General features: G+C 40.1%; 1 protein-coding gene across 2 annotated transcripts in view; it reads left to right on the plus strand.

The window, feature by feature from the left end:
• LOC117384992 (ephrin type-B receptor 1) overlaps positions 1-26,432 on the plus strand; it is a 279,983-nt gene that overhangs the window by 183,323 nt on the left and 70,228 nt on the right. For both annotated transcript variants that reach the window (XM_033982197.2, XM_033982196.2), the window contains exon 5: positions 4,969-5,304. In XM_033982197.2, coding sequence (XP_033838088.1) covers positions 4,969-5,304 — 336 coding nt within the window. The remainder of the gene's footprint in view (positions 1-4,968; positions 5,305-26,432) is intronic.

A 26,432-nucleotide genomic window follows, 5' to 3' on the forward strand; every position in this document is an offset into this window, starting at 1 on the left:
AAGTACAGATACTGCTCTCAAATGTAGTGAAGTAAACGTAAAAAGAACCCACTGTAAAATTTGATTTGTAAACGACAGATACCGAAGAACTGCATTTACCTATTATACTTTACTACTTTTACTTTGTTACTTTCCACCGATATTACAAACCCAATTCACTGATCATTTGTCCATTATCCTTTAATCAATTAAAAAAAATAGCACAGATATATTGTAAAAGCAGCTCGGGTAAAAATGAGATTAATTGAGAAGTGTTTTATCGTTTGAGAAACAGGAAGTGTACTGTTAGCATGCTAATGTTGATTAGTTCAGTGCCGTTTATTCAGTTTTCCCAGAGGCTAAAGTATATCATCAAACTCCGCTCTGACCTCTGAACGTTTAGATTATAAACTCATTGCGGTGAATAATTAGGATGTGTTAGGAAAGTGAGCAGGAAAATAAAATAAACTCTGTCTGTTTTCAAGTTTTAAAACCGTAAAAATCAGGCACCGACTTTGAAACGCAGTGAAACAAATTTTTAGTCCAACTTTATTGAACCTGATAAACAAGGCGACAAAAACTATTATTGACAAGTTCTACCAAGAGGAAGGTCAGATAAGGCTGTTGTTGTGACACCAGGATGGATTCTTTCCTGGAAATTCGACCAGAAGAACAAGACGTGACAGGGGAAGTGCAGAGAGACAGAAGCAGCCTAACGAGAGGGCGCGACACTGCGGAAGACATCTGTAAGAAGTCGCAAAATAAAGTCACTTTTCACATCAACAAGACGACGTGAAACATTACCGGCTTTATTTTTGCACTAATATTGTTATAGACTTTAAATAGCGTGTTTATTGTATATCAGATTTTGAAATAAAGCTGGTTGAGAGTCATCTTTGGCGAAAAAAATTGCAAAAAAATTGGTAAAGTGCACAGTAGCTCGAACTGACAGTGATGCAATACCAACTCCAACCACCAGGCGTCAGTAGAGGATATTAATATTTCTGTTTTGCATCAGTTTGAGCCACTTTCTAAATCATTTTAATTGTGTTTTCCCCTATTTCGCTATTTACCTCCAAACTAAAATAGCCCATTTCAAGTTTTGAATCTAATTATCCGCGTCGTGTCGGCAATATTGAAACATTTTGGTTGGGTAAAGCTTCATTTCAACGTATTTACTCCAAAGCATAACTCGTCAGCATATTAAACGTGGAAAAAACAAAACAAACACTCTGGATCATTTATCTCAGTTAAAGCTAAAATGTTAAATGAATTTCGGTATTGATTGTCGCTCATATCACCTGGCCTCGCACACCATGACACGGCTAAACGAGGAAGCGTCGGAAGCGCTGTAAGTACCGTTCTAAACAAATTAAATCCAATGGTAAATTAAAACAGCCCAAGGCGTCTCTAATAGTCTGCAAATCACACTTTAAGTAGCAGTCACATCTGATCCGCGGCGCTGTCCCTGCATTACCGGCGCGTGTTAGCAATGGTGATGAGGCCTTGTAATGTCTTCTTCCCACCTCCGCCGTGCAGCCCTGGTAATGTCCCTATTAGGGTGTAGGAAGCGTCTACAAACATAGTCATTCACAGATTATTTTCATTCAGGTGATCAGAGCGTGTTTGTGGGGAAGCTGGCCCGATGTGGTCGAAGTAGGAGGCAAACTCAGAAAAATCATCCGTTACTGAAATGTATTACCGTGCGTGGAAAAAGACAACATATTTACAAAAAAGTGTGAGAAAACTGTGCTTAACTAAAACAAAAGCAACCAAAATTAAGAAACTAAGGAAAAAAACAACTCGGCGCGTACCCAGCTACCTGATTCTCCCTGAAAGACGGACCCTGCTTCTGTACCTTCGCAAAACTTCACTTACTTCAGGTGCAGTAGGTAGAACTTTAGCAGGATCTTCTCATACACTGTGGACTTATGAGGACCTACATCCTTTTAACTCAAAAAGTGTTTAAAATAAATCTATAGATACTCAAACACTGAAACAAATCCACAAAGAAAGACATTGTAACAAAAAAAGGACTTAACTCAGTTCTCCGCTACACATGGCCTGGCCCACGACCACGCCCAAGACTTTAAAAATGGCCGACACAGGACACGCCCCTCTTTGTCTGGACCATGTGGAGACTCTGGTAACATTAAATAAAATATCTTTAACGTAACAGGTGCGTGTGGTGATTAAATTAAAGATAAACTAACTGAAAAACAAAACTAAACAAAGCCGGGATAGTTAGGATTAGTTTGATTTTGAAAAATTACTGGAAATAACCAAATGTGTGCATAAACAAAATGATATTAAAAAGGACAAAGACCCATTTTGTCACAGTATAACTAAAGACTTTGTGGTTAAATCTCACCTCAAATCAGCTCATATTGTTGTTGTGTCTTTGGGCATTACACTTGTATTTGCGAAATGACCTGTTCGACTGTAGAGTGTGTTGTAGTGGGTGGTTTTGTTGTAGCGGTTGGTTTTGTTGTAACGGTTGAGGCTACTACTTCCTGTCAGGTTTACAAGTATAAGCAGGGGAGTCGACAGGGGGAGTCAAATGGGACTGTTGCCCCATGGTCTTAGGGGGCCCAAAATTGGACCCTCTTCTCATTAATGTATATCAGAACGTGGGTCATGTGATATTTCCTGCCCCGGGCCTCTAAATTTCTATTGACGACCTGAATATAACTCTGCTAACTTACCCCCAGCAGTTGTTCAGAGTGAATGAATAATCATCTACCGACCAGCTTGTCAAATTTTGAATGTGCGATATAAATCATAGCCATTATTACAGCAATGTCAACTAAAAGTACGACTCGCAAAGATAAAAAGTACGTCTAAACCCGGACTAAATCAGGTCACCAGAATAGAATCGGCGAACTCCAGCTGTGACATAGGATGCGTATGTTTTTAGGCGAAAATTTCAGGGTCCCCAAAGGTTCCATATACTCTCGGATTCCCTTTTAGCTGAAACTTCATAGAGGTGCAATCCAGGGACCGAATTATGTACCATTTGATGTATTTGGAGCACCAGCCGCCCCTCTCAGCCAGACCGTAATAATGACAACATGGAGGTCTGGCCCTGATGTCTGTGACCCTGTGTTGTTCAAGAGCTGTGGAGGCTGTGGAGGCTGTGGAGCTAACAGTGCCATTCCTGCACCCCTGTGAGTTTGCTAGCTTTGTCTTAGCTCCCCAGGGCTAACCACGCGGCGCGGCAGCAGTGATTAATTGTGTCTCTTGTTGACTGAAGCGGCCCCTGCCTTATGTCCACACAAGTCTCGAGTGCACCAAGTCAACATTATGCTTTCTATAGGTTCTTTTGTATCGCTCCCTTTATTACAAACAATAAAACATCCACACTTTATATATGCACTGCTGCGCGCATTAGTGTTTACTGAGGGGCGAATATGACAAGATTGCATTATTAAATAGTCCATACATATTCAGATTATTATAAAAGTCACAGAAAACAATGACGATAACAAAAAATACAGCAATAAAATACACAGTTAACGCTACTGCACAGAGGTGAGAATCCAAAAAAGAAAGAGATTTGGTCAATTTGGATTTTAAACGTTGGCAAAACAGAAATCTAGGTGTGTTTTTGAGGAAGTAACAATGTTCGAACGTGACTAAAAGCTCACAGGAGTTACTGTTCTGTGTATATAGGACTTTTAAAAACCTAAAGGAGACTCTTTTTTGAAGGTTATAACTCATTACTTGTAAGATATAATGCAAATTGTGTGATATGATTTTAGGATTTTTATACATCTTTACATAGCTGTTCATAAAAAGTATTAATTATTTACGTGTACCTGATGAAGACGTTTGCAAACACAGGGGTGTAACTGTGTGAGGACATCTTTTAAGAAGTAACAATAGTGTAAGTTTGGGAGATTCTTGCATCAACAGAACAGCTTATTGCTTCATTTATTTTAGGCTTTAAGTGGCAGAGGTGTTACTGATTCTGTCGTATGAGCTCCTGTACAACCACAACGAGCTGAAAAGTGAACTCTTGAAACATCGCACACTGAGCTAATATTAAAACTGCGCTCAGGCAAAACAATACTTTTATTATTCCGTGATTTCTGCCCAAGCCTCGTCGCCTGTGCAGCAGTGCGGCAGCTGCAGGTAGAGAGGAAGTGAACGGGAGCGTGAATCTCCAGAGCCAATGGGAGAAGAATGATGCATGCTACACTGATTTGTGCTAAATAACTAATGTTTGATAGACACTCATGTTTGGCTGGATGCTCTTCCAGGGTGTGAATGGAATACATTAGCATTTCAAACTGCGTAACTTAAGGCGAGGTATTTTGTCAACTTGTTTGTGTAAAGTTCCAGCTGAAATGTGAAACTTCAGAGACTGTTTTCACACTCAAAGGTGGATATCTTCACTTCAGTTGCACCTCTGACATTTCATATAAATACTTCCGCTAACTTATATCTTTTACATCGAGCGTTTCTTAAGATTTAACATTTTCCCTGACTATGGGACAAACAAGCTTTTAACGCCACGAGTTTGTTACAAGTTTATACGAGCGGGGTCGCCTCTGCACAGATCTGACCTATGTAACTTGGCCTGAGGTTGTCTCCATGGCGATAGATGAATTTAGTGCCATACGAATAGTCCAATATTCCAGACAAAGCAATAACAAAACCTGGAGGCGTGTTCATGGAGATAAGTTTAATGCCATACCGTTGAACGTTCCAGACAAAGGAATAACAAAACCTGAGGGTGTGTCCGTGGGGATAAGTTTAATGCCATACTGTGGGACATTCCAGACAAAACGATAACGTAACCATGGACACAAGCTGGTAGCATATCGCCCTTCAGAAATATATAGTCCAACTTTAAATAGTAAAGCTGAAGAGCCAGTTCTAAACGTACGACGGAACCAAAACAAACGCCAAATCAGCGCTAAAACAGCACAAACGAACGACAAAACCGAAGATTTTATTTAAACTTTTACTCTCCTCTGATTCCAGGCGTCCCGTCCAGCCCCCGAAACGTCATCTCCTTCGTGAACGAGACGTCGGTGATCCTGGAATGGCACTCGCCCAGAGAGACGGGCGGCCGCAACGACGTGGTCTACAACATCGTGTGCCGGAAGTGCCGCGCCGACCGCCGATCCTGCTCGCACTGCGACGAGAACGTGGACTTTGTACCGAGGCAGCTGGCCCTCACCGACACCAGAGTCTTCATCAGTAACCTGGTGGCACATACGCTCTACAGCTTTGAGATTCAAGCTGTGAACGGCGTGAGCAATAAGAGCCCGTACCCGGCGCAGCACGTCACCATAGACATCACCACCAACCAGGCCGGTAAGTGGACCCTCCGATCAACTGTGATAATGAGGAGGACGAGATGGGACCGGGGGAGGAAGACGGCATGTAGGTTTAGCCGTGTTGTCATTAGAGCTTTCCATGCTGCCGCTATAAATGAAATCAGTTTGCTTTTTGAAAAAATATGCGGTTTGCGTGGCCATATTTTAACAGCGGGGGCACTCTTTTGGTTTTTCAACACCATCTATGACATGCATTTGAAATTCCTGGCTCAAATGTGTCTTTTTTTTTAATGAACATGAGAGTCGTTGGCATTTATAGTCTCTCTTGACACAACCGTTTAAACTTGTCGAGGCTTAAGACCATAGACTGTACATATAAATGGACATAGCTAACCTGCTAGCCTCCGTGTTCCAACTTCCTTCGTAAATGCTAATGTCAGACACATCATTTTGTTCTTAAAACGTTCGTATTAACCCGCTCTACGTTTTTATTTCACTATTGTGTCTGTAAATCAGTATGAACATTAATAACAGCTAAATCAGGCGCCTTCTTTCCCAGAGGTCGCTCCGCTTAGCGTTAGCAACAGGTTTGATTGACAGCGTTGCTATGCGCCCGTTCCCTGCTAAACCAGCGGTGCAGACAGGAAAGAGGTGTTACCTTTAACAGCCTCGCTCCTGATTGGCTGTTCGGTTGCTATGATACTCAGTCAGAATTCCAAATAGGGAACTCATCTCCAAATTCGTCCCGTAATCGCTAGCGTCGATGAGCTTCGTTTGACTGGAACCGAACGCTATGATTGACGTCACACTCACTTAGTCCACTTCTTTATACAGTCTATACTTTATTGCGCCCCCTAGTGTTTGAGTTACTATACATTTTTCATACTTTTTACAGTAAGGCGGCTCTTTTTCATCCAAATATCAAGATGTTCTGTACCATATTTTCCAGGCTATACGTCGCTTTGAAGTATAAGTCAAAAAATGCAAAGTAATGAAGAAAAAAACACGGTTGTCAGTGTGACCGTAGCGAAGATGTGACATTATATAATCAGATGTGACTTACATTCCAGTCACATTTGAGTTTAAGTCACACCCCTGGCCAAAGTATGAAAAGAATACATTTTTTTCATCGTTGCACTTCTGACAAGTCTACCTAGGGTTCTTATTTATTCCATCATAAACAGTACCTTCTTAAATGAATCAAAACCGCACATTTTTGTCTCTTTTTTCACTTCAGAAACAAAAAATAGCTTTCCTCAGAACCTGACACACGAAGCCCCATGTGACATTCTTCAGCTGCCCATCTTTTGAAGTTTATTTACCCAAATCCGACCACAGAAATAGGCTCACTTTGCATGTCTTTTAGGGCATTCCAGAAAGCGCATCCTTTACCACGGGTTAAGGTAATCTCTTGTGCAAACGCTCTGACTCACGGGTTACATCTGTGGGCTGAAATGTGCCTTTTGTGCAGACTAACACTCGGTTTTCTTTGGTCTCCTCTGTGGTCTTTGTTAAATTAGACTCAGCTCTCTACAAGTGTGGAGTGAATATGCTATAATTGTTCGTCTCTAATGTCTTTTGGTTTTTGTAATTGGCAATAATAATAGGGCAATGTTTTTTTGTTTTTTTTTATATTTACAAAGGATTTTACACCACCCACACAAGCTCACACATTAATTTACAGTAGGATATGTAGTGAGAAAAGAAGGAAAAATAATAACGTGATGTATTCCATATTCAATGCCATTTTAATTTCAGATTCATTTCAAGTTTGGGTCATTTGATTTGATCTGAACAAATGTTGCTCTCAATCCGTTTTGGGCAAAAGTAGCTCAGTTGGTAGAGCGTTTCCCCACTGATCCGAACGTTGGCGGTTCGACTCCCACTCTCGACATAAACATCATTATCCCACAGGTTGGCGGTGTGATTCCAGCTCCCACAGATGAATGCTGTCATTGTGTCTTTGGGCAAGATACTTAACCCACCTCGCCCCCAGTGTCTGTGTACACTGATGTATGTGCGGGAATGAGTGAGTGGTTCTTTGATGTAAAGTTCTTGAAGTTGGAAAAGCGTTGGATTAAACTGTGACCATTTGCAATAACTATTTTTATACAGTGGTCTCACAGAATGTCTTTTAAATATTGAAAAGTGAGTACAAAGTTGAAACAAATGGCGGTATTGGCTCGGTTGGAGTCTAAACTCACAAAAAAACTAAACTTTGAGGATATAAACACGGGTCCCTGTCAGTTTCTGTTCTATTGTATGAAGAACAGGTGCAGAGACTTGGGAATCGCTCTGTGAATCGTTATCGTACAGTCGGGTTAAAGGCGGCGTACAGCAAAATTTGAAGCAGAATCAAAAATGCAGAGTCTAACAAATTGAGATTACACCAGTGTTTTGTGTCATGTCTCCTGTATGAAATAGGCTATTGTGAAGAAATGAGAACTGTGGCCTTGACCAAATTCTCACTGTTATGGCTGAGTTTTCTGATTGTGATTATGAGAAATGACAACTGTTATATGGGAAACAGCACATTTTGTAAGTGATGTAATATACACTACCTGGCCAAAAAAAAAAGTCACACACTCTAATATTTGGTTGTTCCGCCTTTAGCTGTGATATTTGTTTCAATTTCACTTCTGCAATGTCACAAGTGCAGCAACCCCAACCTATCAATATTACATCAAATATAGTAGTTAAATCTGTCAACTTTGGCCTGGACAATTGAGGGATTACACATACATCAAATATAGATTCTACTGATCAAAATTCTAACGCTGATTTATTCTTAATCACTAAAATATTGGACATGGTGCACTATTTATGTTATAAGTTGATGTTTTGGTTCTCAAGACGTTTATCCAATCCAATTATCCAGAGTCTCTCATTTGAGTTGCCAGTTTTAATGCTGAGTTTGTTAAATGTTAAAAGAACTTTCTCTGACCTGAATCTCCAGTATCTGCAGCCAGTCGTTGACCAGAGCTAGTGCAGCGACTCAGTAAATTCTGTAGGTTCTCAACTTTCATCTGACACATTTCCATATTTTTTCCACATTTTTTTGCGATGAATTTTTTGTATAGTAACAAAATTAAGATATATATTTTTCTTTTATTTATTTATTTAGAAATTTAAAGCCCCCTTACAGCTACTCAGTTTACCTTTTACCTTTAAGTATATTTATGTAAAAAGAAGAAGAAAAATAGTAAGTTATAAGTTATTGAACCTTGCTTATTTGAGATTACCCAGGTCTAATAAGCTTTTACTCCATAATGAGATCGTTTTTCTTTTGGCTCCACGCATTTTACCTCCTGATATCTCCATGTTAATGATAAAACGAAAGATATTGATCCAGTGATTAGGAGTCAAATTGAGTCAAATTGTAGACGTTTGCCAGCAGTTTTTTTTCCACCGCTGTTAAACCTGTCAGTCGTATCTTTTTGTGAGAGAAGGACCAGTTTATTAAGTTTGAAAAATCGTTAATTAAAAAGATAAGTGGGGAAAAACAAAGATCTTCATTTAACATTTTAGTTAAATAAGAACGTGCGGTTTTCCAGAATATATTGACATCTTTACAATCCCAAAACATGTGATTCTGCAGGTTTAGGCTCCCGGCAACTCAGGTTTACTTGTGATTGCAGTACTCGCTTTAGCAGTACGAGCGCAGCCTTACGTACAGATGCATATGGACGTTGTTCTTCGCTGTACAGAATCCTTCATGCTCTTCTGGCTTTTTGACTCGTACGCAGACTTCACCTATCTGGGGACAAGTATTACCAAGTGAAACATTTGAAAAGGCTGTCCATACTGTTCTGTTTTTCTGAGCACGAATTGGACCATGAACCCTCCCCTGCATCGCGCGCCGGTGGAAGCGTCTGGGGAGCGGCGAGTCCGAGCTTTTCTGTTTTAATGACCAGCGCCCGCAGATTCTATAACTAAAAAGCTGCGTCTTCAGTGTGGTAAGGTTGCGTTAGTAGGGGCCTGTTTAGTGCGAGTAATCCTTGAAGAAGCTCGGGTTTCTTGTGTGTAAGAGAATGTATTGTCTGCTCGGCGAAAAAAGGAATGTGCTACAAGCCAAGAAAGTTGTTTTTGCACGATATATACAAGTAAAAGTTTAGCTGCGAAGTTTTCTGAAGAAACCACTGTATACTATCGCGGCGAAGAAGGCAATTACGCAGTTTTAAGTCACAAAGAGAGAAGTATACAACGCCAACTCTGTCTAGAACTGAAGCTGTGATAGTAATGAGCATTGTTTTGGAGAATGATGCAGCGTTTACTGTTCTTTTCGGGGAATAAGTGACTGCTTTTCACTAGGAGGCGTGTGTCATTACGTGAGCTATTCATTTTTGCCTATGCTTGTGTTCTTTTCAATCAAGCGACTTCTTTGTAGAGACCCAAACGTCACGCAGCGTTTTAGCCACATTCTTTCTGTAAATGGTTATAAATAGGCCTGTCACGATGATTACTATATCGATTTATCGTTCAATACGTGTTAGATGGAACGTATTTATCATGGGGACTTTGTTTTTTTACACTACTGGGAATTTTGTATTAATTTTTTTGGCTATATGATAAGATTTGAGCTGTAGAACATTGAATTAATAATTTTTTTGGCTCATTATAGATAATAAGTACTAAAATGTCTCACTGTGCCGTTTTTTTTTTGCAACTCATGTTTTTTTTTTAAATATATATCATGGATTTAGAATAGTTTCTGTGGTTTAAATCCACTCTTGGGTTATTGTGTCAGTGGAATAATTGAGTTTCAATATTATCATTTATCATCTATATTTACTTCAGTTATAAATCGAACTTCAGAATTTGTTATCGTGACAGGCCTAGTTATAAATCAGAATGTAATAAATAAATTTTGTTATTTTATCTGTTCATTTGACAAGGACAAATATATATTTTAATAATAATAATAATGATAATAATGATGATGATTATGATAATGATGATAATGATGATAATGATAATAATAATGATGATAATGATGATAATAATGATAATAGTGATAATGATAATACTGATAATGATGATGATGATAATACTCCACCATTCATTCACGCACACATCACTTTCATACTTGGCAATGTGGGTGAAGTTAGATTTTTGTATTAATTTGTTTATTTGTTTGGGACAAAGTTAATGAACAGACATGACATGACACGAACGTAAACCCACCGGATTATAGTCTAAGGCTCATTTCCATCTGTTGTCCCAAGGGCTGGGGTCACAGAGGGGTCAAAATAAAAACTGTACCATTCCCATAATTGCACATTGAGCTCATTGCACATTTCTCACTGTTGCACCGTACTAAATATTGCACATCCCATTCATTGCACAGATCCCATTATTTACATTTTATACCGACCACCTTCATATTTTCCCTTTTTTTTTTTCCCAAAACATGTCTCTGTAGAAAAGTTAAATTCACATTGTCACTACAGATGAAGCATATTTGGTTTGACTTTAACCAGTTTTTAATTTTTGCTTTAAAAAAAACTGTACATGGGACTTTCTCTCCGGGTTATCAGGAGAATATTCCACAGATTTACCTTGGACAGAGTGTCTTGCCTAAGAACACAATGACAGAACTTGGTCCGAATGAGAATCAACCTTCTGACCTTCAGGTTTTGTGTCGACTGCTCTACCCACTGAGCCACCGTCGCCTCCATGTTGCTCGGTATACACACATTTTTGATATATTCCCATTCCTTCCATTTGTCAAGCTCGGAGACGGCAACAGTTTGTCACAGAAACTTGTCTCTGCTTGAATTATTATTCCCGAATTTACTTCAACGGAAGCTCTGAAACCTTTCCGCTCCAATATGTTTCATCAAAGCCGAAGGAACCGCTCGCGATAAAGCTAAGTAGTATTAATGACCATCCCATCAACAATCACCATTTTTAATATTGTATAATCCCGGGCAGCCATTTTGTCCGCCGCGTGAAATATGAACGTCTTTATCGGCCTCTTTTGTATTGAAGCGCATTTTAAAATCAAATTAGACCCGGGCAGCGGATATACGATCGCTCTCCAAACAGGAGCGTAATGACGGACTGAGCGATCCCGGAGACGAGGTGGGAGGGCGGCCATGACGGCAGGAGAAGAAAGGGAGCGCTGTCTTTGACCACGCGGCGTCTGTGACAATGAAGGAGGCAAAATGAGCCAGTAAATAGGTCTGATTATCGGGGTGGCCTAATGGCACCGCTGTCCGCTCCCTGACAGGCTAATGGCACACTTGACAGATGGATGTAGAAGAGGCAATGGGCCGCCCTATTGTTGGAGTGCACTGCATTAATGAGGTGTCTGCCTGTAATCTGCCGGCCCCGCGTCCACCGATGTCCTAAGCCTTTGTCCACTTCAAATTGGACTGTTAGGACTTTTGAGCTGGAAAGTAAAACTCATGTCGTGTTGTTACGTAGTCAAAATGTGGTTTCTCTCAGGTGTTGTGTAGTTTGTGTCTCTCGTTACTCAGAAGTTAAGAATCCTGCCAAGAATAAGTTCCACAAACGAACGGAAACGGAGATTTGTTTTCAAAGTTGTGTGGATTTTTGCGGCGCAGGAATAGATTTGGCTGAGTCGTATATTTTAAATCAGTGGTGGAAGAAGGAGTCTGTGTTACTGTGGTACTGAAGTAAAAGTACAGATACCGAAGCAGAAAACGTAGTTGAAGTATCACATGGAAAATCTACTTGAGTAAAAGTATCAAAGTACCAGTTTAAAAAAGTATTTAAAGAGTAAAAAATAAAAGTACTTCATGCATATTTTGTCGTCTTGTAATGCTTCAAATGTAGTGATTTTGATACAGATTTGGGCTGAATTTTGTTAAACAGAAACAAGTTAATCGATGTTGCTGTTTTTTTATTTGTATATTTTTGTTTGATCAAACTATGAGATCTCAAACAATAATAAAAATACTTTTCCTTTTTTTCCCCGCGAATTAATATTTATTTGTACATTTTAACATATCACAACTCCTCCCACTGCCCCTCCTCCCCTACAGGGGGCACCAGGCGAACACAGGAACAAAACACAACTGTTACACACAAATACATTAAGATTAACACATTCTTATATATTCATACGTCCTCACACACACGCACACACACACCCCCACACACACACATACAAGTACAAACCAATATACAATATGAAAAATAACTGTACTAAAATAAAATAAAATAAATACATAAATAAATAATACATTTCCATCTTTTTAATGGCTCTCTATTGGCCCCTCTCCACAGAACAGTCATCACTAATATTTGAGGATAAGTCACGCTCCAGATCAGACATAATTTATGCCTGATACCTCCATTATAAACGTCTGTTATAGAAGTTTTCATTGTAATAAGATATTAATAATTCTCTAGTTTATATCAAATCAAATCAAATCAAACTTTATTTGTATAGCACTTTTCATACAAAAAAAAGTAACACAAAGTGCTTTACAAAGCATTAAAATCAGTCCCACCCACCAAACCCACCCAGCCACCCGACAGCCCAACAACCCAACCCCAACACATCAATAATCATAACCAAACAACCCCCCACCCCAACACATGTTAAAATACCTCAGTTTCATTTAAAATATGTTTAAGTGGAACAGGCTGGATAAAGATGAACCAGATGAGAGAGAGCGCCACCAGAGGAACCATCTGCACCAGGAACAGGGTCACCCACAGCCACAGGACACCAGCCCAGGGCCCAGAGAAGAGATGAGGTCAAGACCAAACCTCCAGGGCCCACGAGCCAGGGCCCAGCAGCCACAGCCAACCACAGCTCCCGGTGCAGAGGGCTCCTCAGAGGAAACACTGGCAAATCTAAAATGATTAAAAATAATAAAATAAGTCAAAACTAATAAATAAGTCAATAAATAATAAAATAAATAATCAATAAATAATAAAATAATCAATAAATAATAAAATAAGTCAAAACTAAACAAGTAAATAAAACATAAGTAAAACATAAACACACTAGCCAGCCTAAATAAGACTAAATAAATAGAGAAGTAAACTAAAATGATAAATACTAATCAAAAGCTCTGCTAAAAAGATGGGTCTTGAGCCTGCTTTTAAAAACCTGAATGTTCTCTGCGGCCCTGAGGTCCTCCGGCAGGCTGTTCCATAGACGGGGGCCATAAAACTGGAAAGAGGCCTCTCCATGCGTGTGTGTCCTGACTTTGGGAATGACTAGGAGCCTGCTGCCGGAGGAGCGCAGGGGCCGCGAGGGTTCATAGGATAAAAGCAGTTCTGTAAGATAAGAAGGCCCAAGACCATTAAGACATTTAAAAACCAGTAAAAGAACTTTAAAATCTATATATATGATATATGACATTATATCTCTATTTTAAGTTTTATTATTACTTTGATTCCTGGTCTGGAGTTTGTCTTAATTCCCTGTTTGAAATACTTTTACTTTTTAGTCCAGTTCAAAAATGTAGTGGAGTAGAAAGTACAGATACTTTCCCTCAAATGTAGTGAAGTAAAAGTAAAAAGTATCCTCTTAAAAATGCACCAAGGTAAAGTACAGGACTTTAATACTTTTACATTGTGTTCCACCACTGTTTTATACGGCATCTGTTTATTTTTTTTTATTTTTTTTAAATGAGCTCTTTATTTTCACATCGGTCCATTTTTTCACTGTGACTAAATTTCGTTCTTGATTATTCTGAATCCAATATTTAAAAGTGCACTTTGTAACTTCCATTCATCCATTCTTCATGTGAACAGGGCCGCCACTCCACAAACCCTGTCCTATAACTGAGCCTGGGGTCATGATCTGTTTGTGTCCATGGTGACAGATGGTTAAATGCCATAGAGTGGATCCATCTCCATCTCCATGGATACAAGAAAGCTGCGTACAGAAAACGTATATGGTGCATATTTCATTTTTGGCATTAATGCTCACAACTATTTAAGTTAAAAGGACCATTTTACTGTATTTTCTGATCTATGTTATAATGTTGTTCTTCTCTCAAACAAAACACTCTGTTCCACCTTGTGATGTCATCATGTGGTAATACAGGAAGTGCTCCATTGTGTTTTTAAACTCCACACACCTTCACTAGAATCATTTGGATCATTTCAGACCTGGAATTGCCAAACTACTGAACTAAAGGTAAAAGGAGGATGTTCACTTGAAAACTACCACTTGATGACATCACAAGGTGGAACAGAGCTTTTTTTAAAAATTATTATTCATATTTTTTATTGCATTTTAACATTTTACAGCCCTCCCACCCGTCTCGCTCAGATGGGCACCGAGGAACTGAAAAAAAAAGTATATACAGTATACATGCACACATATAAAAAAAACAAAAAACCATAAAGTAAAATACACAAAAATAAATATAATAATAAAATAATAATAATAAAATAATAATAATAATAATAATAATAATAATAATAATAATAATAATAGCTAAGTATGGTAAGCATAATAAGTGGTCATATTAATGGAAAGCAATAATACGGGCACAGAAATTGACCAGAAAACAAAACACAAACCACACAGAATATGCAAAATAAATAAATAACAGTAGTAAAATTAAAAAATGATAATAATAAAAAAAAAAAAAAGAAATCAGAACAGAGCATTTTGAGGTTTTAAGGTGAAGACAAACTAATAAAAAAGTGTTACTCAAACATGTGTGAATGAAACAAAACACAACTCCATGTACGTTTTTCAGGAGGTAAAAGCTTTATAATGTAACTTAAAGCTCACGAAAATCAATTTTGTGTTATATAGGACGTTTAAGACTCAAACCAATGCCAACAAACACATTCACCACAACTCTAATGTGTGTTGAATGAAATAACAGAGCAACAAAATCCAAACAACAACCGTTCAGTGTTAGGAGGGTTGGCCAGTATCAGGTACAGCAGCGATTTTGAAATGTTTAATCAGCTAATCTCAAAATGATTGTTACAGTTTAAAATGACTCACTACTTTTGCAATCCACGCCCGTTCCCAGCCTCTTCCACAAGACTCGGGCCTTATTTCTTAAAACCTGGATCAATAATACTTAATGAATGAAGTGATCCCATTAGGACCTGATTGCTCACGTGGCTGTGTGCGATTCCTGGCTCTGCGGTGTTGTTTGCTGGCACAGCTGCTTCGTAGGTCTCAGATGAGTAATGTGATTGCTAAACACATAATAATTCATTAACACTGCGTCTTATTTATTTTCGATTTGGCACATCCTATCCGCAAACATTGCTCATGGATTTGCCTGGGCCTAATCTGAAAAGAAATCACCGGCTAATACATGGGTTTATTACACAGTGATGCAGCAGTTCTGACGGCGCCCACACGCTCGTTTGTCACTACTTGTCGATACGCCGCAGATATATGTACTGGGAATTTCTTATTTATTTCACCGCATGAGCCTCGGAGTGTTTATACTTTTGAAAAACATGACTAGAACACTGAATTATTCTTATTATTTAAATATGCATGGACCGAATTCTGCTATTGCCATCTAAAATATCAATGTGTAATCGACAAAAGAAATGCAATAACATATTTTGCACAATGTTTACATCTTTCCCCACATATTTAGCAAGTACACTCCAGGGATTTCTCCAAATTCTGGTCCCAGAGTTCAGATTTTATGGGAGTGTAAGATTATACAGTCGTTCTGGGACGTCGTGTGCAGAGGGGTCGGCTCTGTCACGGGGCGGACCTTGTCTTCCAGTCCATTGCTTTGTCTTTTGCGGCTTATACCTGTAGATTTGAAAAGTCAAAGACGTCATACAATTCCTCCTGATGCTGGGTATGAAAACTATAATGTGTTGGAAAATGGGGTTGGTAGTGACGCCCCCTCTGTCCAAATGTGGAAGAATTTAATATCTGAGACGGTGACTTTAGAACGGTTAAGATATCACCTCAGTGGTAAATCCAGTCTTTAAAAATAAAAATGAGAATTAAAAGGGTAGTGGTGTAATAATGAGAGTAACTGTTGATTGTTGTTGTTTCCATGTTGTCAGAACGTCTGTGTTTATATGATTCATTCAATTATTATGTTACTCATTTGCTCATGTAATATGCTGTGCTAGTGTTCTTTGTGTTGTTTTTTTATTTTTATTTGTTTTTAGTTTTATTTGTTTAAAGAAAAAATGTAATAAAAATAATAAATGCAAAAAAAATAAATACATAAAAAATAAATACATAAAAAATAAAAATACATAAAAAATAAAATAAAATAAATACATAGAAATGAAATGCATCTCAGTTGGTAGATTGTTTGTCCACTCATCCAGAGGTCGGCGGTTCTAATCCCGCTCTGGACATAAACATCACCAGTAAAGCGTTCAAATCCACTGACCCACAGCTTGGCGGCGCTATTGCCTGCGTACATTGGTGTGTGAATGGTTCCTTGATGTAAAGCACTGAAAACATGATTTATTTATTTTTTTTGTTTTATTATTCTACTCTCAAACCTTGTGTTGAATCCTGTGTCTTAAACATTGAAGTGAACTTGTTTCTCAGTCAGAATACGACACATACTTATTTTAATACATCTACACTGGAACCTGCTACTTCGGCTACATCATACAGGTCTTTTAATCCATCTTTTTAGTGACGTATTCTACCTTCATGTAAACAGCTAACAATATATCCATTTATGACCTTGTACAGACAGTATGTAAATAGGACCAGCCTTCTATAGATCGTACCTTTCTCGGGGTGTAAGTACTGGATGGCTCCTTTGTAGTATAACACACATGCATGTACTCTTCATTCATCTCATGGGATTAAACTTCTTTCAACTCTGTACCAGGTCTGCAGTCACTTCCTTAACGATTACCGTAAATTTCGGATTATAAGCCGCTACTTTTTTTCCACGCTTTGAACCCTGCGGTTTATACAGCAGTGCGGCTTATTTATGGATTTTTTACTGGATAACGGCCCCTGGGTTTTATTTTCACGGACAAGCCTTCTACACGTGGCAGATAAATATGGCAAAAACAACTTAAGTGCATTAAAAAAATACAACTCACCAAACCGCTGCATCAGAGGGAGCCCTGCGCTGATTATGTGATTATGTCTACTCTGCTCCGCAGTTTCTTTCAAAAAAAACAAACAACAAAAACAACAAAAAAAAACTCTAAAGGCGTATCGTTTAATCCCAGGTGCTTATTCTCCATGTGCCAAAGCAGTTTTGAAGGTTTCATTGCCTTATTTGCTTTTCCCGTATGTTACGTAGAGCGGACTGTGCGTGAGAGTCACCTGCAGCGACAAACCCAGATTTTAAGTAGGCATTGTCTGTTAAATTTATCTTTCTTTTTCTTGGAGGTCGTAGTCTCCTCTTCTGGCTCCTCAGTTATCCTTTTCCCCTTTGTTAAAAGCTCCCCAAAGACTTTTGTTTTGGCTCATTTTCACTCGCTTGTGGCTCTAGTTTTGTGCGTCGTGTCTGATGTGTTATACGTGATACGTCATCGCAGAGACAAGAGCAGATAATAAACTTTCTACTACATCAAATAGATTTCTGTGGCGATTTCCAGCAGGATTTTCATGATACATCTACGGACGAGCTTATTAGTGTGTCATTAGGGACGGGCCAAAGTTGCTCCTGACCACTGTGCGCACAACGTCTGAAAATCAGGGCTCTTTACGCAGGACTGTGAGCTGTGTGTGTGAGACGTGAGACGTGAGCGGTGTTTGTTTTGAACATTGTTCCGCGAGTGTGACGCTTATTTTGAGCAACGAAAAATAAGAAAATATAATTTTATTTTAAGATCATAATAATCTTCCAATTTAAACTACAACAAAAAAAGAGCTAACACAAATAAAATACACTTCAGCCACGCAGAGCCGCAGTATAAGGCTGAAAGAGGCGCATACGGCTCCGGAGCCGCGGGTTGCCGACTCCTGAAATAGAGCCACTGCACGTAAGCTCGTCTTTCTGTGTAAATGTCTCATGTTACAATATGAAAACCTGCGGCTTTTATTCAGGTGCGGCTTATATATGTACAAAATTGATTTTCTCTTCAAATTTAGCTGGTGCGGCTTTTATCCAGGTGCGCTCTGTAGTCCGAAATTTACGGTACAAGCGCTCTGAGTGCTTATATATGACCATTTTACCGTTGTGCCATCGCCAGGAGAAGTGAAGAGAAGCAAAACATGTATACTGTAGCTATCCTGGGGCAAATTGGTGCAAGAGTGGATGCCAGTTTGCACCTCCAACCATCATCACCACCACCACCCACACGCAGTAAGACAACACAAGCAAAAATACTATTCACAACTCTTCATATTTCAAGTTCAAAATGAGCCCGATCCTCCGTTTCTGCTTCACTTTGCGTCTAGATGGAAAAACAAATTTAAGAAGTTTGAGCAGGGAAATTTGAAGCTTATTACTGTCCACGCATCGAACTGTTTGTGGCACTGTGCGCTCGGGCAGTGGAGTGGACAGAGGCAGACAGTGGGAGGACAGACGGGAGTATTGGAGCTGAAGGAGGAGTTGTGGGGATTTAGTGTGAATCACAGAAGAGGCCGTCTAAGTGGCTCCGGTCCTGTGTTTGTGTGTGTGTGTGTGTCTGCTCAGCCTCTGATCAATACTGTGATTTAGGAGTTCATTCAGGCCTGGCTCTATGAGGACCTACCATAAACTCACACACACAGGGGTTATGTACTGCCCATTCTAAAGCCATCATTCTCACCTGGCCTCACTCCACTCACACTCATCCTCAATAGTAAAAACTGGTTTAAGAATGACTTTACGCTAAAATTTCCTGTAGAGAATTCGAGCTCAGCTTTAATCCTCCATCCTCTCAAGATACTACTGAAGCAACACATTGTGACAGTTATGTGCTGTCAGCTAACTGTAAAACATCTGATCCATCGCAAACCCGGACTAAAGAGCCGGATGCGTTGCTAAAGTACATTTTGGGATGAGAGCGTGGCGACTGTGCAGTAGTTGCTTCACTGTTTTTCCGTAGATCGTGAACGTGAATAGTCGCGATGTGCTAACGTTTGTGAGCGCGAGCAACAAGTTCGATAGATTAAAATACTTACTTCCTGTCACAGTTTGAAAATCAGGTAGTTCGACTAGAAACTGACGCCCCAGGTTCATTGTTACAGAGTATGTCATAGAAGTTATACCAGGCATGTCCAAACTGTGGTCTGGGGGCCAAACGTGGCTCTCAGACCAGTTTTTTCTCGGCCCTCAAGCTCCCAGGTGAATTGGCTGATGTGGCCCTTGGTGAAATGGAGTTTGACACCCCGGCCTTAAACACTACTTTTTACTGTACATTTCTGAAAATCTACTTTAACAAGCCCAGATCAAATATTTATATATTACAAATTTCAATAATCCTACCAATATAACCTAAATACTGCATTGTCAAACAGACCAAATGTTAATATATCAAGCCTTATTTAGTAGTATGAAGTCAAAACTATGTTAAATGAACCATCTGAATTATCCACTGTATTGACCACTGTGGCCCTCCCTGTCGATTATTTTTCAAGATATGACCCTCGGTGAAAAACTTTTGGGCATCCCTGGTCTAGTGGTTCAGTCTAACTTGTAATAAAAACACAGATTTGAAGTATTCACTGTATTGGTGACCAGTCTATGGCCCTCAATCGGCCCTGAGCTTTGTGTTTTTATATGTGGCTCTGAGAAAGGTTTGGACACCCCTGAGTTATACTAAAATATCATACAGTCTCTCTTTACACAATAATATTACAAACAACAACATATAAAACTGTGAAATCTTGACGTCCCCATTGAAATAACAGGAAACTGCCACGTGTTAAATTCCCAATGCATTGAAATGGTATAGGTCTAAATATGGGCAAATGCATGCTGGGAAAATACCCCCATTGCAAACAACCGTCTTTGATCTAGTTCAGCTTTGTCTTCTTGACCTAAATTATGTGCCAAAAATTCCCCCGACCACAGCGCGCCAAGTGCATTTACAAACACATCTCCTCTATTTAGCTGCTCAGCCTGGGGAGCCCTGTCCACACAAACGTAAACAACTGCATTTTCTCTCCGACAGTACACAAATCTACTCACCAAAATACTCCTAGCTTCTCAAATCTAACCTGGCGTTGGACTTATTCATTACATTTTTTATTTATTCAATCCGTTTTATCGCCGCGTCGTTTTGTTTTAGGGCTTGCCTTTTGTTTCGCCATTGCCGGTGTCCGAGTGTTGCATCATTTCCCAGAGTTCTTTGGGGTTTCTGTCTATGACTCCAGCCGACTGACACTGTTCATTTGATGCCTGTTCTCATAAATGCTGGATCCTGTCCCCGAACGCCAAAACTGAGCCACTAGCTTGAGGCAACAATGAAACTAGACTTGAATTCCAGATTCTAGTCTGTAATGATGTCTTTATACTCGCCATTACAGGTCAAAGGCGTAAAAACAGAGGCCGGGTTCATGTCCAGACTGAGCAGTTTAAAGGAAAAACGATGAGCTTTTTAAAGGCGTGTAGCTAGAGTACGATCACCGAACATAACCATAGCCTGTATATATAAATGGACATAGCTAACCTGCTAGCCGCCATGTTCCAAATAGGTGAAAAAGAGCATGGTCGCGCTTCCGGCTCGTCGACTCTGGCTCCAATTCACTTTCTATTGAAAAACTGTAGCTCCTGTTTCTGTAGCTGCTGCTGTCTGGCTCATCGTTTTCGTCTTAAAATGTTCATATTAACCCGCTCTACACGATCCTGGTGTTTTTATTTTGCTAGTTTGTCTGTAAATCAAGATATGAGCATTAATAACAGACCAATGAGGCACTTTCTTTCCCCGAGGCTGCTCCTGGTAGCGTTAGCAACAGGTTTGATTGACAGTGTTGCCAAGTGCCCGCTCCCTGCTGCTAAACCAGTGGTACAGGCACTCAACACCCTCACTTCGGATTGGCTCTTTGGTTGCTATGATACTCGCGGTCAGAATTCCAGGCTCGGCTCCAAATTTGTCTCGATGAGCTTCATTTCGCCGCCGCCGGTGGGTGATGTCAGGCTCTTTTAGTCCACTTCTTTATTCAGTCTATGAACATAACATCTAAACCAGGGGTCACCAACCCTGCGCCCGCGGGCGCCATGTCGCCCCCAAACCCCACATGAGTCGCCCGCAGACCGGCTCTAAAAATAGCACAACTCACTAATGAGCTGCATCTAAAATTTAATTTTATTCTGTTGCTATTTTTTTTATCACCCTTGCGTTTATATAGAATTAAAAATGACAATATCTTAAACATATGTTCATTATACGTGAAGTTTAGATAAGTTAAGGTGAACTTTGACCTACTCAGTTCAAAGGTCAGTATTGTGCACATGACAAAACCAGTGCTCCACTCATGAGCGCTGGGAGGATGCGCTGAATGCAGTTTCTTACTCCAAAACATGGTAGAAAATAAAGAGATCACTTTCACAACGATTTAAGACTGTAAAAGAAACCTGCGCGTATCTCATCTGCGGAGCGACTGTGGTGACGGCAAAGCGACGACAAGCCCAGAGCTAAACGCAGTTTTGAGTAAACAACAGGCTTTTTTCACGACACCGGTGAAAAAGTCACACAACGCAACTGAGATTTATTTAAAAATATGTAAGCTTATTTTTCTTTAACATTACATAATTGATAACTTTATGAAACATGGTGCAATGTATATTATTTATGTTTTGTTAAAAAGGTTTGTCAATGGATAGTGAAAATGCGACACTTTTCCTATGAGATGTAGTGATGTGTCATCTGGAAATTTAACAATTACTAAGATTAGTAAAGTTAAAGTGCTGAATACTGATATCTGTTTCCCTCCTTGCTCATTGTTGATAATTATTTTTGAGAAATCATTAATGTGATCAGTGTCTTGCCACATGATCAGTGTGTTCACATAGATGATTATCATTTATCATTATTAATAATGTATAACTAAAGGCAAACTGAGAAAATGTGTTATTTCAGAAGAGCGTCTCAAACTGGTCGCCCTTCGTACGACTCAGTGCCATAAAGCAGCTCTCAGGTTAAAAAAGGTTGGTGACCCCTGATCTAAACAAACTCAGCAAGTCAAAGCTGCATCTTAATAAGTAGTTTAACCTTGACTTTAAATTCAACGGTGCTAAATGCAAAGGTCAATGAGAAGTGCACTATGCAACAGTTCTGCTTGTTTCCATGGAGATGTTACTGCTTTGCCTGGAATGTTCCACAGTATGGCATACACGTATCTATCTTGGTGGAGTCTCAGCTCAGATCTGCCCTTAGTGTGTTTTTCAAGGTATATTTGACCAATAAAAATGTCTAAATAAATGCAAGATGTACATTTAAGTATAACGCCACACTGACAAACAGGTGGCACAACCAGTATTTATTTCAGAAATTAAATGTTAACTTTCAGACTTCCAACACTTGATCAATTCTGCTTCACAATGACGGGAAGAGCCGACATCGAAGGATCAAAAAGCAACATCGCAATGAACGCCTGGCTATAGTAACTGTCCTGACACCTCCTGCCTAAAACCCCAAAATTTAGAAGGTCAGAGGGTCTGTATTCATACTGAAAATCGACATCAAACTCCACTAATCTGATCTAAAATAATAGATAGTCCATAGTTTTACTGCAGTGAGCTCTTCTCTTCTTCTCTTCATAAGGCAGCGACTTTCAGAAACCTGTCAGAACTGAAGAAGCTACTTGGAAGAGTGGCACAACGTATTCACTCTTTTGAGCTGTCAGAATTCAATTTTCTTTTGCAGCTGTTCCTTTTTTAAGTTATTAGAGTGTTGGACTTGTCCTTTTTCTGATCTTATTACGTTAGATTTGACTACACTAAACTCACATATTTACTTCAACGAGTTTTCAAGAATAATCTGGTCACTTAAAATACACTATTGACCCCAACTCAACTCAAACCAGACTTTTGTGATTCAAAACGCACACTGAAATCCCCCTTTATAATGTGATTTTGATCAGAATCCAGCCGCCACAGCTCCCTGACAGAGCTCCTCGGTGCTGAACTGATCTTCCTCCATGATGTTTGAGAAAGTCCCATTACTATGTAGTCATGGCTGGCTTGGTCCTGTGAGCTGCTGCTAATAGGGAGGCTGCAGTAGTCAAAGGCAGAGACGGAGCGCGTGCCTCCAGACCCGACTCGTCATCCCAGACACTGAACCCCCATTAGGGAAGTGTACGCTCCAGCGCTGTGCCAGCCTTACAGAGCAAAACGCCACTGCCAACAATACTGCACTTTTGTGATGGAGGTGTCCTCAAGTGTTTTACTGTTTACAAAGAGGATGTGACTGTGAACAAAAGTACATCAGAAAAGTTGGAATATAAAAATACTACAGTTGTGATGCCAGGTGACATTCTTTTAAGCCAACTGGAAATCTAACAAGATACAGAACATAAAAAACAGGGATTTCACTATTTAAGAAGTGAGATAAGGAATAAATATTTCAAAACTTTTAAAGGGGCACTTGTGAAACTTTTTCTGTCTGAGCGTCCACCATCACCTTGTTTGCGTTGAGATTTTATTGTTTGCGCGCTTATATCACTATAAAATCACCTTGAAATACATGAATCCTTACTGTCTGTCACGGCTTGCCTCTCCACAGAACCATCGTGATCACGCCACCTGCTCGTTTCCATGGAGATTTTATTGCTCTGCCTGCATATTCCACAAGCTTATATCACTATAAAACACCTTAAAATACATGAATTCGTACTGTCTTTCATGACTTGCCTCTCCACAGATCGAGCCTGATCACGCCACCTGCTTGTTTCCATGGAGATCGGTGAATTTAATGCCATTCTGTGAAGCATTGCAGAAAAACGATGATCTCCATGGAGACAAGCAGGTGGCAGACCCTCCACTAGAGAAGTTACGTAGTACATTCAACCGTTGGGTCATTTGAACATGCGCAGTATTCAGTGTACCGTATTTTCCGCACTTTTTTTCATAGTTTGGGGTGCGACTTATACTCAGATGCGAGTTATATGTGAAATATGTTTTTTTCTTTATTATTATGCTTTTTTATTATACTTCAGAGCGACTTATACTCCAGAGCGACTTATACTCCAGAGCGACTTATACTCCAGAGCGACTTATATTTGACTTATACTCCAGTGCGACTTATACTCCAGTGCGACTTATACTCCAGTGCGACTTATACTCCGGAGCGACTTATACTCCGGAGCGACTTATACTCCAGTGCGACTTATACTCCAGAGCGACTTATACTCCAGAGCGACTTATATTTGACTTATACTCCAGTGCGACTTATACTCCAGTGCGACTTATACTCCAGAGCGACTTATACTCCTGTGCGACTTATACTCCCGTGCGACTTATACTCCCGTGCGACTTATACTCCCGTGCGACTTATACTCCAGTGCGACTTATACTCCGGAGCGACTTATACTTGACTTATACTCCAGTGCGACTTATACTCCAGTGCGACTTATACTCCAGAGCGACTTATACTCCAGAGCGACTTATATTTGACTTATACTCCAGTGCGACTTATACTCCAGTGCGACTTATACTCCAGTGCGACTTATACTCCGGAGCGACTTATACTCCGGAGCGACTTATACTCCAGTGCGACTTATACTCCAGAGCGACTTATACTCCAGAGCGACTTATATTTGACTTATACTCCAGTGCGACTTATACTCCAGTGCGACTTATACTCCAGAGCGACTTATACTCCTGTGCGACTTATACTCCCGTGCGACTTATACTCCCGTGCGACTTATACTCCCGTGCGACTTATACTCCCGTGCGACTTATACTCCAGTGCGACTTATACTCCGGAGCGACTTATACTTGACTTATACTCCAGTGCGACTTATACTCCAGTGCGACTTATACTCCAGAGCGACTTATACTCCAGAGCGACTTATATTTGACTTATACTCCAGTGCGACTTATACTCCAGTGCGACTTATACTCCAGTGCGACTTATACTCCAGAGCGACTTATACTCCAGTGCGACTTGTACTCCAGTGCGACTTGTACTCCAGAGCGACTTATACTCCAGTGCGACTTATACTCCAGTGCGACTTATACTCCAGAGCGACTTATACTCCAGAGCGACTTATACTCCAGTGCGACTTATACTCCAGAGCGACTTATATTTGACTTATACTCCAGAGCGACTTATATTTGACTTATACTCCAGTGCGACTTATACTCCAGTGCGACTTATACTCCAGAGCGACTTATACTCCAGTGCGACTTATACTCCAGTGCGACTTATACTCCAGTGCGACTTATACTCCAGTGCGACTTATACTCAGATGGGATTTATATGTGAAATATGTGGGTTTTTTCCTTCATTATTATGCATTTTTTTTGGCTGGTGCGCCTTATACTCCAGAGAAATTTATAGTCCAGGAAATATGACAATAAACTGAACATAATGACCCTGTAGTTTATACCAGATGCCCTTCCCACATTTGTTGCGAGTTGGGACTGCCACAAAGCGTAAAGTCTTTTGCCTTTACCTCGCAGACATTAGTCAAAAACATCACCCAAAGTAAAGAAGCATGTCATTTCTTCTGGTTTCCCTCCTTCTCTTCTCTCTTCCTCCCTCTCCTCCTCCTCCTCCTCCTCTTCTTCGTCCCATCCACACTCCGGCGCTGTGACTTTGATTAATGTTGAGGAGAGCTGTGCATTCAAAGCCAGGGGCAGCGAGTAGGGGCCAGATAAAAGTGGAGCAGGAGAGGCAGGCGCAGGGAGGTTTGGAGGAGGAGACGGAGCGGCCACCGATCACTGTCAGCGTCGGGGACCCCGGGTGACAGAGGGGGAGGGAGGTGGAGGAGGGGGGGTGCGGGCCGGGTGCTGGGAGGGCGGCTCTCGCTCATACATACGTCAGATTTTCGGTGACAGGCCGGATACTCGGGGAAGTGTGTGTTCATATGGCAGCAACCCAGACTCACTTCTCTATGTGGATGGAGAAGAAACTTTACACTAAACTTGCAAATTAGGTGGAGAACGTTGTTACTCCATGGTCTCACGTGTTAAATAACAGAAATTAACAGACCAGTGGTGGAAGAAGTACTCAATTTTGTAAGTAAAAGTACATATGGGGGCAAAAAAATATGAAAAAATCAACTAAAATCTCTAAAGTATTAAATCACCCGTTTAAAAATGAACTTAAAGAGTAAAAAGTATTTCGTGCAAATGTGGTGATTTTGATAAA

The sequence above is a fragment of the Periophthalmus magnuspinnatus genome, chromosome 17 (genome assembly GCF_009829125.3).
Source record: "Periophthalmus magnuspinnatus isolate fPerMag1 chromosome 17, fPerMag1.2.pri, whole genome shotgun sequence".
In the NCBI taxonomy this organism is placed as follows: domain Eukaryota; kingdom Metazoa; phylum Chordata; class Actinopteri; order Gobiiformes; family Gobiidae; genus Periophthalmus; species Periophthalmus magnuspinnatus.